A 19,496-nucleotide genomic window follows, 5' to 3' on the forward strand; every position below is an offset into this window, starting at 1 on the left:
GGCTACATTATTTGGAATGTCTTGATGGGGACATTCAGACCTCAGTCTGCTACGTACGTCTTTGTCCAGGGGTTTCCTGAGACGAGAATAAACGTAATCCGAGACCGTAGGGAGGGGAGTCCAGTCTGAGGATCTCGAATGAACTGTGGTATCAGGGTCAAAATCAAGAGGAGATGGGTGTTCCGGGGCCTCAAAAGGCAGAGGGGGTCTGAAAGGGAACGTCTTTGGCATTTGGGCGGGGGAGAGTCCTCGTCAGAGCCAGAATGTGAAGCGGGAGACTCATCTGACTGAGTGTTGGGTGGAGGAGATAAAAATTGGGTGCTGGTAGAGGGTTGAGCGTAATATTCGAGGTCAGTGACCATAGACTGAGACAGACGGGCTAAAGGGGCTGCGTGGGGCCAACTCGAGGAACGGGAAGTGTGGACGTCCGTCTGAGGAACGGAGGGCCTTGGGGTAGCCTGTCCGTAAGGAGGGACCGTCAGTGCATAACGTTTCAGTTGCTGAGCAATTGGTTGCATGGCCAGAGCGAGGGCCCTGTTAACGGATTGGGCCACTGAAGCGTCTGAAGCGTGAACAATATCCTCTGCCAGCAACAGGTCTTCCTGCTCTTGACAGGTAGCTGGCTGATCATTAAACTGCTTCTCTGCCATGGCTAGACGCTTGAAGTTTGCAGATGCGGTGGCAGAGATGAAATTCCCTCAATAATCTATGGGCTTGCGCAATTAATAGGAGGGGGGGGAACACCCCGACACAATATGCCGCTGGGGAGGCTGTTAATCTGTCAATATGTGGCCAAGCAGGTGCTACTGCGCCACCACCACCTCCGGAATATTCCTGTGATAGCTAATTTCCAACCCAGGCCAAAGGGCGTAAGAGGGATGTTAAATCTCTACCAAGAAAAGCACTCAGGAGTTGACTCAGTAATCGCCGAGTCAAGCGTCGGCTCGCTGTCACTGTCCAATAGTGAAACTGACCTGCGCGCGTGGGCAGCGAGCCAAAGAAAGGGCCAAGAATTTGGCGCCGAAAATACCACGTCCCTCAGCCTCTCGGCACCCCGCTAGGCGCCTAAACAATACGGCAATGACCCAGGAGGAGTGCAGGACACAATGCAGACACTCTCGTCCCCGCGCTCCTCCGATCGGTGAACACACCAAAATTAGTAATAACAATAAGAATAATAAGCAATAGCAATAATGGAAAAGATGAAGGCACATAACTGTTGCGTAAGCAGCAAAGAAAGAGGACGCGTAGGGTTCCTCGCTGCTTATATAGACTGATGAATCGGAGTTGACATAGGGGAAGTGATGTCAGCTCGGTTTTTTCTTGGGATTTGTAGTTTTTCTATAAGTATGTTTTAATTGGCTGCTGTGTATGGTTTGTTAATAAACAGCAAGGAAGGAGAAGCATAATCGAGCCTCTGGTCCTGCCATAGATTTGCAGGTGGAGCTACACTGTGGCAGTGCAGTTCATTGACTAGGTCAGTGAGGTTGTACTTTATTCCAATAAGGTATTCTATACATTTATATTGTATTTGGTAATTTATTATACAGTCAGTTTTTTTTTAATGTAGCTATGTAATCTTCGTTGCAATAGTCTATAGAGTAGAGTAGTGTATCTTCTGCAAGAGTTACCGCCTTAGCCAACTGTGTCCTTCTTGGAAAAGGCGGGAAAGTTCTGCTAAAGGCCGCCCAGCGTCCGACCTTATATTCTGATTGGTGGGTCTGATATTTCCCACCGTTATAGACACAGAGGCCCTGGTTGACTCAGACATAAAGGAAGGACAATACGTAAAGGCAGACTCGATGGCGAGGGAACCAGTGTCAATGACAGCAGTGTGACATTTTAAAGCTCTATTGCCATGCTATAAAGAGACAGGCTCGTTGGAGAAGTTTTCATGTAGGCAAATTAAAGCAACAGATGTTTACGTTTCAACGTTCTTCCAGTCTATATGAAAATGTCTCCTCACGTTTAGAAGTATTAAATAAATATAATTGCATGTTCTCTTGCAATATTACTACAACTATCTACGTGGATTAAGTAGGTTTAAACTTATGTTTTTTAATGTATTTTTGTAAACAGCTCCGCAAAAACAGCCATCAAACAGGAAATCGTTAAGATGGCTGCCCTGATAGACGACAGTGAACAGAGAAAGGAGACAAGAATTGTCTCGCGCCGTGCATCAACCGCTAGCATGTGGAAACGGGACGCCATTTTAGAAAAATAACACATTTTCTACAGGATCGTGTAAAATACAGGAAAACAAGATGCGTGTTTATTAACATTTAACAGAAATGGAAACTAGCATGGTTTCTAGCAGAAGCTCCCGAAAGCGTGTCAACACTACCTTACTCTAGTTATTAAGTATGGATTTTTCTCACGCAACAGAATTAGTCATAAGTGTAAATAAAATGTTAAAGCGCATGCTATAATTTTGCTTTTTTGATGGCAGGGTGAATAATATTCACCAATTTGTAAAGATATAAACGGGAGGGTACGGTGATACCACCATTGCAAGATGGCGGCTAACGTAGCCGAAGTCCGCCATCTTGCGGCTGGGCCGAGAAGCTGCCCGTGGACACGGTGCCTGATGTCGGACGGAAGAGCAGCTGTTTATTGTTCCTCAGGCACCAGGGTGCGTGTTTGTGCCAGTGGCGGCGGTTGGTGGGGTACAGGACGCGGTGCCCACGCTCTGCCCTCGGGTCCCCGCCGTTCCCGACTCTGTTCCGCGCCCCTCCGTTAACTAGGCCCTGCCCGAGGCGCCGCTGCCGCCTTGGCACGAGTCCGGCGGCCCCCACGCCGTTCCTGGTGCCCGGGAGGGCTCCGGGCGCCCCGCTGATGAGTGCCGACCAGTGGCTGCGGCTCGCGGCTCCCACCCTGTCTTGGAGGGGCTTCTAGGCACCACCGCGCCCGGCCTGTAGGACGCCCGAGGCCCCAGCCATGGAGACCGGACCGGGCAACGTCGGCCTCACATGGGTGGTAAGTGCCTGTTTGTGGGGGGCCCCTGGGGGTTGGGGACACCGGGGTCCAGCGGGGCTGTGGGGTCACGGCAGGAGCAGAGCTCAGGGTGAGTTTTTGGTGAAGGGAGAGAGTTAGTGTAGCCTGGGGTGTCATATTGTGGGACCCGCGACAAACTTTTACAAGTTTTGAAGAGTTCATTGGCAAAGTCGAATGGAGTCGCACACATGCAACATTTTCAAACTGCAAAGTGTGAGATTTGTGGCTAAAACTAGGAGAGTGCATTTTCCCCTATGAACTATATTGAAGCAGAGGCAATTTTAGCTGGGGGAACAGCTACAATAAAGCTCTTTTTAGCGTAAAAAAAAAAAAAAATGGGAAAAGCGCCCGCCTGAATCGTGTCCTTTGGCATGGTTGAAGTTAACTTTGAAGAAGAGTTACCCAAGATGTAAAAGTTTGAGTCGATTATTAGGAGTGAGGATTTTTAAATGTTGTTTTCTGTTTACATTGCTTACTCTGGCCCTGGGTAGCATAGGGTTCAGTTTCCACGGGGAAGTGTTTACGTTTCTAAACGCCAGTGTAGATTGCGTCCAAATAGTTCCGACTTTGGTGTCCACGCCGTGGAGCGTTATCCTAAGAGTATATCTGGCTCTGAAGTTACTGTTCACTTCGTCTGCACAGTAATTAAAACTTGCTCCGAGCGTGCCTAACTACGCACGTTTCATGTTTCTAATTTGCATTATGGGACTAGTAGTGTGTTACCACACGTGTTATAACTTGGACTACCAGCCAAGTGCCACGCATCTCGCGTTAGTGTAACGCATTTCCGGTCATTTTCCCACATTACCTCAATGATTGAGATTGTCATGCAAGTCCTGAAGTATGGGAAATCCACCTTGTTCCAGTTTCTCACTTTGCTAGGTAAGCTCCGAGTAGTGTTTATCAAGTGCCACAAGGTGGCACTGGTGTACAACAGGAGGTATAGGATTTTCAATATATTCTATTTATATGGTGCCCTTATCCGCATTGCTTCATTTTGCTTGCAAGAAAGTATCACTCGTAGTTGTTGAAATGTCTCGCAATTACACTGAAATGATGACTATCACACACAGCAATCTAAAACCTTGGCAGCGGTGGGACTACAAGTCTCAGGGCGTCAAGAAAAAAGCAAACATGGGACCGGAGCGGCTAGCGACACACGGTTCTTAGCAATTGTTTACAGTAAAGTTACAGATACCCAAATATGTGTAGTGTGCAAATGAAAATAAAGTTTGAGAATTTGGGTTTGAGAGCACACACTGCGGGTGAGTGTGGACAGAGCTGTTGGAATGTCAGCAAGGAACACAGGTGCCAGTGAGTGAAAGATTTGGAAAGGTGATGCAATAGAGTGATTAAAGAGGGTCATACCCAATCCTCGTGTAAATAGGGGTTGATAGGAGGCGCATAAATGTACCCCTACGTAAAGGCGATTTGCTGGGGTCTTCCACATGCAAATGGAATTCGCAGTGTAAAGATGTAGCTTTACTGCATAGTTGTCTGCATGACCTATTGTTACAAGTACTTTAAAACATACATATAATGGGCTTTAGCTCCACCATGTGCTATAGGCTGTTAAATATCACTCCACCTCCCGTCATCTGTCGGGGGGATGTAATATACATCTTTATGTATGGCCTGGTTGTAACGTTCGTTATTATATACACAAATTCTATACTTGTCCTGGTTTAGAAAATCTACTTTGCCAAATGCCATTTTGTATTTATTGATCTTGAGAAATGCACGTTTTATTTAGTTGGGTTTATGCATTAAGTTTCCTCATCCTGCCGATTTATTTCTCCTTTAGATCATATAACTTCTCTCATGTCTCCACCTGGCATTCAGTCTTGTCCCAAGGGATGTGTATGGAGGTCAACCTCAGTGCCTGTTTTTGGCACAAGGGTTATTTGAGCATCGGTCACTGTTATGGTGAAGGGTGTGGAATCTTTTTAAATATCTACTTGTCCAAGAGATGGAATGCATCATTCATCTACTTGCATTCTATAAAATCCACTTGTTCCATTTGATGCCATGTAGTGTGGTGAGAGATTATGCCACCTTTCTCAAATCAAGGTCTGATAGTATCTGTTTTATCCAGGATGAAAGTTATGTCAAGGTATGGATTGCACCACGGTTTTGATCATGTCAGATGTCTGATTATTCTGAATGCGAAACATACCAGAATTCTATTTCTGTCCAATATTTCAATGTTAAGTGCCATTTTGAAATGTCTGTGCTGTTAAGGCAGAGGTGTGAAATTTAATAAAATATCTACTTGTCCATGGGACAGGTTTCTTCCTAAATCTACCTATCCTGTAAAAAATAAAACAATCCACCTATTCTTTTGGTGCCGTGTGGTGCAGCAGTCTCATTATGTAAGAGCTCAAACAATAATATCTGCGTTTATGCCAGGGCTAGTACTATAGTTGAGCTTGAATACTAGCAATGTCAAGCCCTACTATATCAATTTCCTTATTTTGCCAACTTTCCACAGATCTACATACTGGGACTGGAGGAAGCAGTAAGTAATAGTTCCGGGGCTGGAATGCATTTGAGTCTGTGTAAACTTACTAACATGCATGTTTGAAAGATTTTCACAAGCTTTTCTCTAATCTTTTCCCATACTGAGAAAGTTTGATAACTTACTCCTGACAAGTTCTTCGAAGGCTCGGGGAAAAAGTGTTTGGAGGGAAAGTGAACTTGTAAACTCCCAATACATTTTTGCATGGAAAAATCTACACGTGCGAGTTTGCTTGTGCTATAATACATTTCACAAATATTTTCTAGGAGTAAGATTTCCTGGTCTACTTCTGTAAGTTCCTGTGAATTAATGAAGCCACCTTTGCAAATACATATACCAGGGGTGCACTTTTGTCAAAATGTTTTTTTTGTTTTTGTTTTTTTTGTTGTTTTTATTTTTAAAGGACTTAGGCCCCTACTAATTAGGTCTTGCGTTAACCAAGACATGTTTGTTTTAATTAAAATTATATTTCTCTATCTGGATTTACAGTGAGTGATAGCATTCTGCACTTCCGCAAGGAGAATATTGGCTTACAATGTATTTTTGTTCTGTGACATGACCTACTGTGGCAATTTTTGCCGATGTTTGTTACACTAGTGAGGGCCTGGCAGCTCCCACAACAATAAAGTGTTACAAAAGCCATGTCAAAACAAGATGCACATTGACAAAACCAAAAGACTGACAGCCAATGTCAGATTGGTTGGCCTTGCCAGTGCTTGTTCATTTTCATGTTGCCCATAATCTCGTTGACAATGGTTACACTGATGTATTTTTTTTTTTTTTTTTTTTTGACATCTTATTTTGAAAGCAAAGAATCATCCGTCTTGCTTTTAAGCTTCTGCAAACATTTGCGTCTAATCAGAGAACATTCTGAGAGCATTATACATAGCTTCATATTGTTAAACTTTTCAAATGTGTATTTTTTTTTTATTATTATTTTTTATTTTTTTTACTGGAATCACAGTCAGTAGTGCAGCATGACCTTGCAACATTTATTTAGAGTGCTTATCCTAACAATAAAGGCTTTGCATTAATGAACCATAAATACAAGTTTGGAACAGCAGTAACATATGGGCACAAACATTACCTAAACATCAGACAGTTCCCTTTCCTGTAAAAGCTGGCAGCCAAAGGGTTTGTGGTGCTAGGGGTTGGGTCTGCTTGTCCCGAGGACACTATAAACATGAAAACTTGTTGTCCTTGTTCAACCGCCCCCCCCCCCCCCCCCCCCCCCCCAAAAAAAACAAAAAAATAACAGTATGTCCCGGGCGTTGGCCTATATGAATTCCGCATCCCTGCAAGTGCAATCTTTTGATCACAGTAGGGTTCTGAATATGCCAGCACTTTTATTATAGAGTTTGGTTACCACAAAGATCAGGGTATACCATAGTTCTGTCTATACCATTGCACTCTTCCTCTATGGAGGAGTATCTTGTGAAAAGGTTAGGTACATTTTGTGTATATTTGCTAGGCCAGAATGGAATGCACTCAAGTTTTATTAGGAGTGTGGCATCTAGGCCTACTTTTGTGAATTCTTGAAAGTTGCTAATCCCCACCAGTGCATGGTCATAGATCTAGGGCACCATTGTCCCTTCCATGGGGGGAGGTGGGGGCTTTTTTTAATTTTGTTGTTGCCCATTACTATTTTTAGATGATGATGGTATGTATGAAACACACTTTATTCATTGTTCAAAATTGAACAATCATTTAGCAAATTTGCCTGTGAATGTAGTTGTTTTTTTTTTTTTTTTTTCTTTCTTGCTTTTCAAATTACAAATATTTGGGCACGTTTTAATCAGTACAGTCACCAATCGTGCTTTCCGTCTGCATTTACTTGTGCATAATCAAGAAGCATTATAAACAACCATTAATTGATTTTTTGCAAACATGTATACATGGTATGTAATGGACTCACTGTCGCTGAAGATGAGCCTAGAGCTAACTCTATTTCCTTTAAGCACCCGTCTTCCCAGTAAAGAATTCACATTAATGATTTATGTATACAATGTTGAACATCACGAGTTTCAGGAAGTACAATTTTAGAACTTTAACCTGACCTTGGAGCAGAGGCAGTTCACTACGCTGTTGTATCATTACTCTTGCGTAATTTATCCTGTAATTGTGTGTGATGAAAAGCATGGGCAGCTTGGTCACCCATGGCTGAACTCCAAGCCAAAAAAGAACTGACTGAAGCTGAACCTGTTTGTACTGTAGCCAAAGAGGAAGGAGGAGAAACAATACTGTAGCTTGCTGCAAAGCCAGCATTGGAGGTGATGATGGATAGTCTAAGGGACATGTTGATTGTGCAATATGTTACTGAGAGTTCTATAACAGTCACGGGGTATCACTAGCATTTTAATTCTTGGTGCAACACCAGTATTGGAGCACTCATATTTGGATAGGATAATAGACATCAAAAGACCTTTTGAGGAATTGGCTTGTGAAGAGAAATCAGATAATACAATAGAAATTCAAGGGTTTATTCAGGTCTATTGAATTTTTTTTTTTAAAAAGCAGGTACATGTTTGAAAGTTTATGGGCAGGTTCTTTAAAGCAGTAATCTTAATTGGCAGTCATAGTTGGATAATTGATTTTGGAAGCTGCTTGCTGATTTTCGATGGAATATAATAAGCTAGGGTGTTCTAAACTGTCATTTAATTCTGATAATGAAAGACAATCAGTATTCTCTTAATGTCATTTGCTTGTGGTTCCCCTTATGTTAAAGATGTATGTTGTGAACTGGAATAAAGTTGAATATATAACTCTTCTTCTACCTTGAGAATGCTTCATGTTGGCAAAGACCAAACCTACTGGTTCAAAGGGGAACACCTAGATCCTGCTACACAATATCTGCATTGCATTCCATTGAATTGTGCCCATCATTCTCAATCTGGCCACTGAACATGCTTCATGCAACAACAACACTTTTCTGGCAGGCAGAATAATCTTGTATGGTTGTTTCTGAATCCCTTCAAGTATCAGTACATTTTGAAATTTCCTTGCTTTGCCTGCCCTCCATTGCCTACATGTAACACTGCCTCAATGCACTTATGCTAATGCCATGACATAATTGTCCTCCATTTTAAATGGTCTCAAAACACAACTACTTTTAGTGAAACAAGATCATTGTACTTTCTGCTGCTGTCTGGAGCAATTACCATTCCTTCTGGATACATGTATGTGCAGAAGAGGTAAATTAAATCACTTCAACCATTTTACCAACCATAAAACAAACTTATAATATCTACTGAAATGTATAAATTAGTACTTTAGGCAGACTGGGTGTAGAGCGAGAATAGCCAAGTCTTCAATTGCTTCCGGAAGCTTAATTGGTTTTGAATCTTTCTTAATGAAGATAATTCCATAGGGTGGGGGCAAGGGCACAATAAGAGCATCCTTCCATTTTGGCACTTCTGTGCTGTGCTGTTAAGGCTAGATTAAAGTCCGCTGAGCGTAAGGTTCTTGTAGCAGAATAAGATTGCATCAGAGCCGCAATATTTCGCACTCCTTGTTTATAGAGGATCTTGTGGAGAAGCAGAGCGCTTTAAACTTTGTGCTGTTTTCAATAAGGAGCCAGTGAAACTTAAGAGCTGAGAGGCTGAACAGAATTTGGTGAGAGAGAAAAGAACCCTCACAGTCTGTTTTGGACGACCTGTAGTCTGTTCAAGACCAATCTTTTGGTGCCCTCGTAGAGACTGTTAAAATAGTCATAGTGTGAAAAGCCAATGGATTGAACAATCAGCTGGCGAACTTGTAGGTAGAAGAATCCCATGATGAATTTAAGGCTTTTCAGGGTGCCAAAGCAGTGGCATGCCAGGGTTTTAACTTGGGTTTCAAAGGATAAAGAATCATCCATTCATACCCTGAGGTTTTTAACCACAAACTTAGGTTTGGAGGAGATCCTCAAACTTTTGGCCACCAGTCGGTCTCCCCATAGGTGGATGGGTCTGCCCAACAGAAGAATCACATTTTTAATAGCATTGTTTTATGCAATTTCCATGCATCCAGCTTACAACAGCTGTAAGACAGTTTTTAAAACGTTTGCTGTCATTGGCTGAGTCTGAGGACCAGAAAACGATTACCTGAGTATCATCAGCATAAGACACCAATGAAATTGCAAAGAAATTTATTACATCAGCCATGTGTCTTGCGTAGGTATTAAAAAGAGTGGAACTGAGCGCTGAGCTGTGGTGATCCCATGTGCTAGCAATCTGTGGGACAAAGTAAAAGGTGGGGAGGTTACTTGGAAGGAGATCCTTTTAAAAATGAGGTAAACCGGGTCAAGGCCTTGCCCCTTCCCCCAAATCAATGAGGCGGTGTAAATGGACTGCATGGGAGTCAGTATCAAAGCCATTGCTTGAGTTTAACAGGATCAATATCTGGGAATTACCCATATCCGCAGTGTTGCGCAAGGTCGCTGTTACTGTCAGGAGAGCAGTTCCTGTGCTGCCTTCTGGCTGAAACCCAATGGAGGCTGTATCCGCACCAAATGCATTTCTAGTAGTTCCAGGAGAACTAGAAATTCAATGGACTGGTGGAAAGAAGGTCTCCGTGCTTATATTGAAGCAATAGGTGGTGATATTTGCACTGAAAACAGAAAACTGACTATTTTGTAGCACTGTTTAGGTGTTGAACTGCGCAGCAGTGTGTAGGCTGTTGAAATACTGTTTTAGCTTGTCTGAGCAATTGTAGCAAAAATATTTATTCATGAAAATAGTTCATAATCATTCCAACCAGGTTTGGGTTATGGAGTTATGTTGTTTAATGGTGATGATGTGAACAAAATTGATAAGTGGTAATAAATGTTCCCTGAAGTCTTCTCCAATTTCCTGGGGTTACTAAAAGCATTTGTTTGTTGCATTATTTTAAAGATTTCTGCTATGTCTAAAGCTCACAGGGTTAGAAACATGCAGTTTCCCTGTTAGGGAGGATTTCAGCAAGGAATTGAAATAACTACACACGGAGGAATTGAATTGCAAACATAATGAGGGTTTTAGCGGGAAGACTGAATCCTCAGAATGGTTAGCCCCTCTGGTGGTTGCGTCGCAAGACATGTGACAGCATAAGAGTATGCATTGACCATAGAGACTTTAATGACAATGTCTGGTTCCAGTGCAACACATACTATGTAGGTAATTTGAATAGATGCCTATTTTTTTAATTCAATTAGGCAAAGATGCTACCTGATATGAAAAGATGACAGACGCTTCAGTGAATAGAAATTTGCCACTGTCCGTTTACAAAAGGCAGGATATATGAGGGTGCCACAATGATACGGTAGTGTCAGTCTCATTTAATTTTTCATCTTTTTGAAGTAATGACCCTTAAATGAGGGTGCATTTTTCCAAACTTTTATATATGTGACTTCAAGCTTGAGTTGTCTTGTAATTTTTATTCATTTATTTTTTTGCACTTTTTCCTCTCATCCAACCTGGCATGTTTTACTGGGCATGCTAAAAAAGTGAGAAGAAAGGAGACATAAAATTTAAACCTAAAGGGCTGACACGCTCTTCAGCACTGAAGCACATTTATTTTGAGACAGGTGTGCAGTCAGGCAACACGGCCACTCTCGGGGCAATAGCGCCAATGGCATAGAAGGCTGACTCTGTTTCTCATTCTGTGTACTCAGAAATATTTTCCCATTGGTCAAAAAAAGTTTTTGGTCAGGAATATGACTGAGGGCCACTTTGAAGTCAGCAGGGTGGTGGTAAGTGGGGGAGGTGTTTAGCGGGAGGGTGACTGGCGGCAAGGTGGGTGTAGGTGAAGCGAAACATGCATATCTAGTGGCTGAATATTACAACGTGAAGCCAGAAATCCTGGGATTAATCCCAGATTCCCTGCTTTACCAAATTATGTGATCCTAGGAACGTTTTATTTCACTTTCCGTCCTTCTATGTCCAGCATAGCAGTGCGCAAGTGCTGCTTTTTAACATGTTGTAATCTATTCTGTGGGCTTTAACCACACCCATCCCTTTCATTTGTTTCTCGAATTGCCTCTCAACAATCCTTTTAATGTCATTGGTAAATGCTTTGCGTTTGTCCTGTCTTGAGTCTTTTGTTACGCCTTGCAGAGGGACCCTGTTACATGGATTATTGCATGATTTTCAATATATTTTCAGGAGGGCGAACTACTTTTTCCCTTTCGCGCTCCATGGCACTTTGAAGTTTAATTTCCTTTTGCCTCTCCCCTTCCTGCTCCATGGTGGATATGGCACATTGAAGTTGCATATAGTGTGAATTCGATCAGAGGTGTTGGAGTGATTACAATACAACATTTGTCTTTGAGGTGGGCATGTGCGATTTTGCTGTGTACATAACTTTTTTTTTTTTTCTCCTTTGTCATGGGAAGTGGTATGTGTGCATATCTATACTTTGTTTGTGTTGAAATCTTGCATCCTTCCTTTGGGTCTGAGCTGTAACAGTGTGCGCTTCCCATTCCCAAGAGTAGCGCTGTAGTTTCAAAACACGTTCTTTCACACACCAAGTTTAATTTATGCAGTCCTTTCATGGCTCAGTGGCACACCCGCTTGGTTGGACAATGAACCTTTTATGGCCCAGGTGCGTGAATTTGCTGGTCCTTTTCAAGTTGGTGATAATTGTGGTCTGTGACTTAGAGGTGGATATAGTTGGTAAAACCTTCAGTATTGGAGCACTTTTCAGTGCAACATTGGTCTTTGGATGTGGGCTTGTGTGGTTGCTGTATACATAACTGGGATGTGAAATTCCTATAGCCTGATGCCCAGGACATATTGTTTGGGGTCAAGGGCAATAAGTTTTCATATTTATTTTGTCCTTGGGGCAAGTAGGCCCAACCCCCTGTAATACTAGTTTACAGAGAAGGGAACTGTTCTGCAGTTGAGGGATTGCACATGTATTTATGGTTCATTAATAAAAATTTTAAAAAAAGGCTTTATAATTAGGGTGACTGCTGTAAATAAACGTTTTAAGGTGACACTGCACTGCTGTCAGTAGTTCCAGCTCAAAAAACAAAAAAAAATCTACACACTTGCTTGAAAAGTTTAACAATATGAGGCGGAGCATAATGCACCCAGACTGCTCTCTGATTGAATGCAAATGTTTGCAGAAGCTTGTAAGCATGAGTGTTGATTCTTTGCTTTCAAAATAAATGTTTTAAAAAATATATATATATCTATTTCACTACTATGAAATTTTAGGTGCTATTTCTTGAAAGGTCATTTAGTAAAATGTGTTGACGCATGCTAGTATTCCCCAAAAATATTCCTAATGGAAAATCAGTGTAACCATTTTTAACAAGATTACGGGAAGCATACAAATAAACAAGCATTGGTAAAGCCAACTGATCTGACATTTGCTGTGAGTCGTTTTGTCAATGCATGTCTTGACCTGTTATTTGTGGCAATTTATTGTTGTGAGAGTGGCCAGGCCATCACCATTTTAACGAACGCTGACAAAAAGCAAAAAAAACATACGTTTTTTTTTTTTGGTCTAAAAAAAAGCACATATTGCCACCAGTGGCGTGGCAAAGACCCCACAGCCCCTGCGGTGTAGGGGACCCTTCAGCACAGCACCTGCCCTGAGTGAGTCTGGGGTGCCCTCCATGTTCTTAGCAGGGGGCCCGCTCCAGTTTTGTTACTACTCTGATTTCCACAGTAGTTCCTGGCTTTAAACAAAAAATACTTTGTATTCCAATATGCTCCTTGTGGAAGAGCAGAATGCTATCACTCACAGTAAAGCCAACCCATAGATAGATAGAGAAATAGAAGTTTAATAAAAACAAAATGTCTTGGTTTAATGCCAAACCTAATTAGGGACCAAATTCTTAAAGAAAGTCACAAAGGTGCACCCATGGTATGTCTTTGAATAAGTGGCTTTCCTGAATTCACAAGAACGTACAGAAGTAGACCAGGAAATCGTACTCCTAGAAAATATTTTTGAACTGTATTTTAGCACGAGCAAATGTGCATGTGTAGATTTGCTCATGTGTAAATCTGTTAAGCATTTACAAGTTCACTCTCCCGCCAACCACTTTTTTCCTAAGCCTGGAAAAACTTCTACTTTTGCCATTGTCAGAAGTACATTTCCAACCTTTCTCGGTATGGGAAAATATTAGAGAAGATCTGCTGAAAATCCTTAAACATGCATGTTAGTAAGTCTGCAGACTCAAAGGCCCTGGAACTATTGTGTACTGCTTCCTCCAGCCCCTGTATGTAGATCTGCGAAAGGGTGGCAAAATAAGGAAATTGCTATTGTAGGGATAAAAATTGCAAGTATTCAAGCCCTACTATAGTAGTAGATGGGATGTGCCCCCCTCCCCTCAGGGAGGAGGCACAAAGAGGGTGTAGCCACCCTCAGGGCTAGTAGCCATTGGCTACTAACCTCCCCAGACCTAAACACACCCCTAAATCGAGTATTTAGGGGCTCCCAGAACACAGCAAGCTAGATTCCTGCAACCTAAGAAGAAGAGGACTGCTAAGCTGAAAAACCCTGCAGAGAAGACAGAGACACCAACTGCTTTGGCCCCAGCTCTACCAGCCTGTCTCCCCACTTCTAAAGACACTGCTCCAGCGATGCTTTCCACAGGGACCAGCGACCTCTGAAGCCTCAGAGGACTGCCCTGCATCTAGAAGGACCAAGAACTCCTGAGGACAGCGGCTCTGTTCACCAAAGACTGCAACTTTGGAACAAAGAAGCAACTTTGAAACAACTTGCATTTCCCGCCGGAAGCGTGAGACTTGGCACTCTGCACCCGACGCCCCTGGCTCGATTTGTGGAGAACAATCACTTCAGGAAGGACTCCCCGGCGACTGCGAGACCGTGAGTAGCCAGAGTTGACCCCCGAGCCCCCACAGCGACGCCTGCAGAGGGAATCCTGAGGCTCCCCCTGACTGCGACTGCCTGCTTCTAAGAACCTGACACCTGGTAGGGGCCCTGCCCCTGCAGCCCCCAGGACCTGAAGGATCCGACCTCCAGTGCAGGAGCGGCCCCCAGGTGGCCCTCTCCCTTGCCCAGGTGGTGGCTACCCCGAGGAGCTCCCCCCTTGCCTGCATTGCTGAAGAGACCCCTTGGTCTCCCATTGCTTTCTATTACAAACCCAACGCTTGTTTGCACACTGCACCGGCCGCCCCGTGCCGCTGAGGGTGTACTTTCTGTGTGGACTTGTGTTCCCCCCCCCCCCCCCCCCCCCCCCCCCCCCACGGTCTGCCCTCCGAAGACGCGGGTACTTACCTGCTGGCAGACTGGAACCGGGGCACCCCCTTCTCCATTGAAGCCTATGCGTTTTGAGCACCACTTTGACCTCTGCACCTGACCGGCCCTGAGCTGCTGGTGTGGTAACTTTGGGGTTGCTCTGAACCCCAAACGGTGGGCTACTTTGGACCCAAACGTGAACCCCGTAGGTGGTTTACTTACCTGCAAAAACTAACCTCCCCAAGGAACTGTTGAAAATTGCACTGTCTAGTTTTAAAATAGCTATATGTCATTTATGTGAAAACTGTATATGCTAATTCAAAGTACCTACCTGAAATACCTTTCATGTGAAGAATTACTTGTAAATCTTGAACCTGTGGTTATTAAAATAAACTAAGAAAAGATATTTTTCTATACAAAAACCTATTGGCCTGGAATTGTCTTTGAGTGTGCATTCCTCATTTATTGCCTGTGTGTGTGTACAACAAATGCTTAACACTACCCTCTGATAAGCCTACTGCTCGACCACACTACCACAAAATAGAGCATTAGAATTATCTCTTTTTGCCACTATCTTACCTCTAAGGGGAACCCTTGGACTCTGTGCATACTATTCCTTACTTTGAAATAGTGCATACAGAGCCAACTTCCTACAATCGTGGACTGCGAGTAATATACCAAATCTTAACCATTTGGTGATATTGTGAAAACTTCTACGAGACTCAGTGAGCTCCTTTAATGCTTGAGTTTTACTCCTCCTTCTGAAGCTTGCCCCTATGGCTCAGTGGAAACTGATCATGCTATTGGGTGGAGGTAGTGGAAAGTCAATGTACTACTGACTTCTAAACCTATTCCGCTGCAGCAAATGATCCCACCATCTTTTCTGGGGTCTTGCACTACAAATTTATCAATACCCTCAAAAAAGGACTGCAATGAAAGCTCCAGTCAGCACAATACCCGGCGTCAAAGATACCCTCACCACAAAGAGATGCTGCCCACTGCACATGACAATGGCGGAGTTGCTCTCAGGAAAAAAAAAATATATATATATATATATATATATATATATATATATATATATATATATATATATATATATACAGTGTATATTTTTTTTTTTGTACAAGCAAGGTTCAAAGCATGGCAAGTGTGACTGCGCTCCCTTGCTGCTCTGATGGAATGAGGAGACTGAGGTTTATCTCTGATTGTGGCCTGAATTTTCTCTGACAAAGGTAGAGCACTGACAGAGTGTCACCAGATCACGCGATAAAGAGCAAACAAGATTTTAAGAAGTGCTAATTAGAGTTATAACAAAGGCAATAGGTCATGCGTTTGTTATGGAAAGTGTATGTTTCAAACACGGGTGCTTATGGGTGGATTGGTATTACACACTGTAATGGTGGGTAACGATTCTCCAGACCAACATAAGTCTTCCAGGATACGTACTTATTAAGATACACGGTAAGTACAAAGAAAACAACTGAGAACCCCTCGCCAACCTCAACACTTCTCTCTGTGTAACTCCAACTGTCCTCTTAGAATGTAGAATTCTCAGATTGCAATAGCAGGGGTAAGGAATTCCTATAACTCGACACCCAGGACATGTTTTCATGTTTATTTGGTCCTTCAGACAAGTAGGCCCAACCTGCTGCAGCACAATAACTTTGGCTGGCAGTTTGCAGGGAAGGAAATTGTCTGCAGTTAAGGTAATATTCTTGTGTCCATAAGATAATGCTATTCGAACTTTTATTTATGGTTCATTAATATAAAACCTTTATTATTAGGGTGAGCACTCTAAACGTAAGGTCACACTACACAACTAGCACTGCAATGTTTTATATGAGGCTACATGGAATTCTCCCAGAATGCTACCCGATTAGATGCAAATGTTTGCAGAGGCTTGTAAGCAAAACTGATGATTCGTTGCTTTCAAAATAAAATGTTCAGAAAGAACACAAGTAGGAAAAAAAAAAACATTTTGCTAAATTACCCATAAAACTTTAGGTACAATTTCTTTGAAGCATCATTTAGTAAAATGTGTTGATGCATGCTAGTATTTCCCAAAAAATATTCTTAACTGGAGATCAGTGTAACCATTTTCAACAAGCTTATAGGAAAAAAATATATAAGCCACCGCTGGCAAAGCCACCCTATCAGACATTAGTCGTCAATCTTTTGGTTTTGTCAATGCGTATCTTGTTTTGACATGACTTTTGTAACACTTTATTGTTAAGGGGGCTGCAAGGCTCTCACACTGTAACAAACACAGGCAAAAAGCGAAATAAGGTTTTTGGTCTCAAAAGCACACACTGCCACAGTAGTTCCTGGCACTGAACAAAACTACCTTGTGTGCCAATATGCACCTTGTGGAGGCGTAGAATGCCATCACTCACAGTAAAGCCAGCAGATAGAGAAACACGTAGCATTTTAATGAAAGCGAAATGTCTTGATTAAACACCAGACCTAATTAGGGACTTAATTCTTGAAGAGTCACAAAAGTGCACAGTCTTTGAATTAGTGGCTTTCATGAATTCACAAGAATTTACAGAAGTAGACTAGGAAATCATACTCCTAGAACAGATGTGAGAACTGTATTTGTGGATTTGCTCATCTATTTAGCATTTACAAGTTCACTTTCACTCCAACCACTTCCCCCCCCCCCCCCCCCCAACCCTGGAAGAACTTCTGCGCTTGTCAGGAGTACATTTCCAACCTTTCTCAGTATGGAAAAAAGTTAGAGAATAGATGGTGACATGCAGATTAGAAGGTCTGCCCAGACTCAAAGGCATTCCAGCCCTGGAACTACTGCTTACTGCTTCCCCCAGCCCCAGTATGTAGATCTGCGGAAAGGTGACAAAATAAGGATATTGCTATCGTAGGGCTTGGCATTGCTGGTAGTCAAGCCAGGCTATAATATTGGTCCTGGCATAATCAGAGGGGGATATTATCAGAGCTCTTACATAATAAGATTGCCGCCATAATTTGTCGCCGCACAACATGGCACCAAAGGGACAAGTAGTTTTTTTGGTTAAAGGACAAGAAGATTTAAGAAGCAACCTGTCCCATGGACAACTAGTCATGTTAATAAATTCCACACCCTTGAACAGCAGACAAGGGTTTTGGCATTCAATTTCTCCTCCACCAAACTGTGGAGTGCAACACTTGCAATGTGATACTTATTAGGGCATGATAGCAATGACTATTTTTTGCCAACTCTAATTTTATGTATAGTTGTAATTTTTTGACTTCATGTTTGAAGGTTGTGCTGTGGTAAAGCTTATGCCCAATACAGTAGGTTTCAGATTCTCTATTTCTTACTATTTAAAGATAAACACTTCTGGCCTAATTGCTTCATTGGGAAGAGATATGTCAGAAGCTGTCGGGGTTATTTAAGCCAATAGGTTTTTAAAAGATGAATTACCATTACACTATGGTAAAGACAGCAGACAAGGATATTGTTAAATGGAATGTCAATACTAGGCAAGGCTACTGGTGCTGGGTAAATCCCCTGTAAAGCCTTAGAGATAAAAGATCTGCACTTTAATAATCCTTCCTAGACTATTTTAGTAATGGTTGTATTTTCTTTGCCAAATGTAATTTTGCGAAGATTTGCTATTTCACGCCCAGCATTTTGCTATGCATGTATTCAATTTCAGTTTTTTAAAGATCTGGCCTGGCAGCTTTAGTCACGCAAATTCTATGCCTTCCCCAATTTCCCCAATGTGGCCCTCCAGACCTTTAAAAGCAGCCCGTGGTCAACAGCAGCACTGGGCTACCGTTTATCAGATCAGCACTAACATTAAAAAGATGTTAAATTAACAAGAAGAATGCACTTAATGGTTAATTGAAGTTAAAGAAAGGAGATAGCTAGGTTGTGTTGCACCACTTAACTTTAGGAACGCCTTCATTGTTAATGACATTTTGCTGCAAAGGTTTACAAATATGATAAGTCTTTTCCAAATTCAAAGAGTTTTTCATTGACATGCAGACCCTGACAACAACACTACTGATGAACTAAGGCAAGTCAATTTTCATGTTCAGTGTTTAGGTGTCCTGGGTTCCTATTATGCATGAACAATATTATAGTTCATTAAATCAAACACAGGAGAAGGTTTTGTACAGTGCACATCCTGATGATGTATTTTGAGGTCCTCCCATACGTGTAATGAAGAACCGGTATTTGCAGTGCAATAGGTCTTGCATTTGCAAGAGTTAGAGCTATTGGTGTTGTAAATGCAAAATTAGACATTTCTTGCCACATAAATTGGTCAACCCTGCCCTATAATTCAACTGCATACATACCACTCCCCACGAAAAAAGGTTATGCAGGGGTGTGGAATTTGATAAAATATCAACTTGTCCATGGGACAGGTTGCTTCTTACATTTTGTCCTGTATAAAAATAAAAAAACCTTTTAAAAACTACGTGTCCCTTTAGTGCCGTGTAGTTTTGCGACAAATCATGGCAGCAATCTCATTATGTAAGCTCTCCAATAATAGCCTCTCTGATTACGCCAGGGCTCCTCGATCTGCAAGATGGAGGATTTCTAAAAGTCAGTCACCTCAGCTCAGGACACCTTAGGGACTGTCCTGGCTGACCAGTGACTCCTCCTTGTTTTTCTCATTATCTCTCCTGGACTTGCCGCCAAAAGTGGGGCTGTGTCCAGGGGGGCGGGCATCTCCACTAGCTGGAGTGCCCTGGGGCATTGTAACACGGAGCCTTTGAGGCTCACTGCTAGGTGTTACAGTTCCTGCAGGGGGAGGTGTTAAGCACCTCCACCCAGAGCAGGCTTTTGTTTCTGTCCTCAGAGAGCACA

At 42.5% G+C, this 19,496-nt stretch overlaps 1 protein-coding gene across 1 annotated transcript in view; it reads left to right on the forward strand.

The window, feature by feature from the left end:
- The first annotated feature begins 2,536 nt into the window (after window positions 1–2,536).
- The window catches only part of TOP2B (DNA topoisomerase II beta), a 485,217-nt gene continuing 468,257 nt past the window's right edge, over window positions 2,537–19,496 (forward strand). The window contains exon 1 of the mRNA XM_069212028.1: window positions 2,537–2,976. Coding sequence (XP_069068129.1) covers window positions 2,938–2,976 — 39 coding nt within the window. The 5' untranslated portion in view covers window positions 2,537–2,937. The remainder of the gene's footprint in view (window positions 2,977–19,496) is intronic.

Source organism: Pleurodeles waltl, chromosome 10, assembly GCF_031143425.1.
Source record: "Pleurodeles waltl isolate 20211129_DDA chromosome 10, aPleWal1.hap1.20221129, whole genome shotgun sequence".
Taxonomy (NCBI): Eukaryota; Metazoa; Chordata; class Amphibia; order Caudata; family Salamandridae; genus Pleurodeles; species Pleurodeles waltl.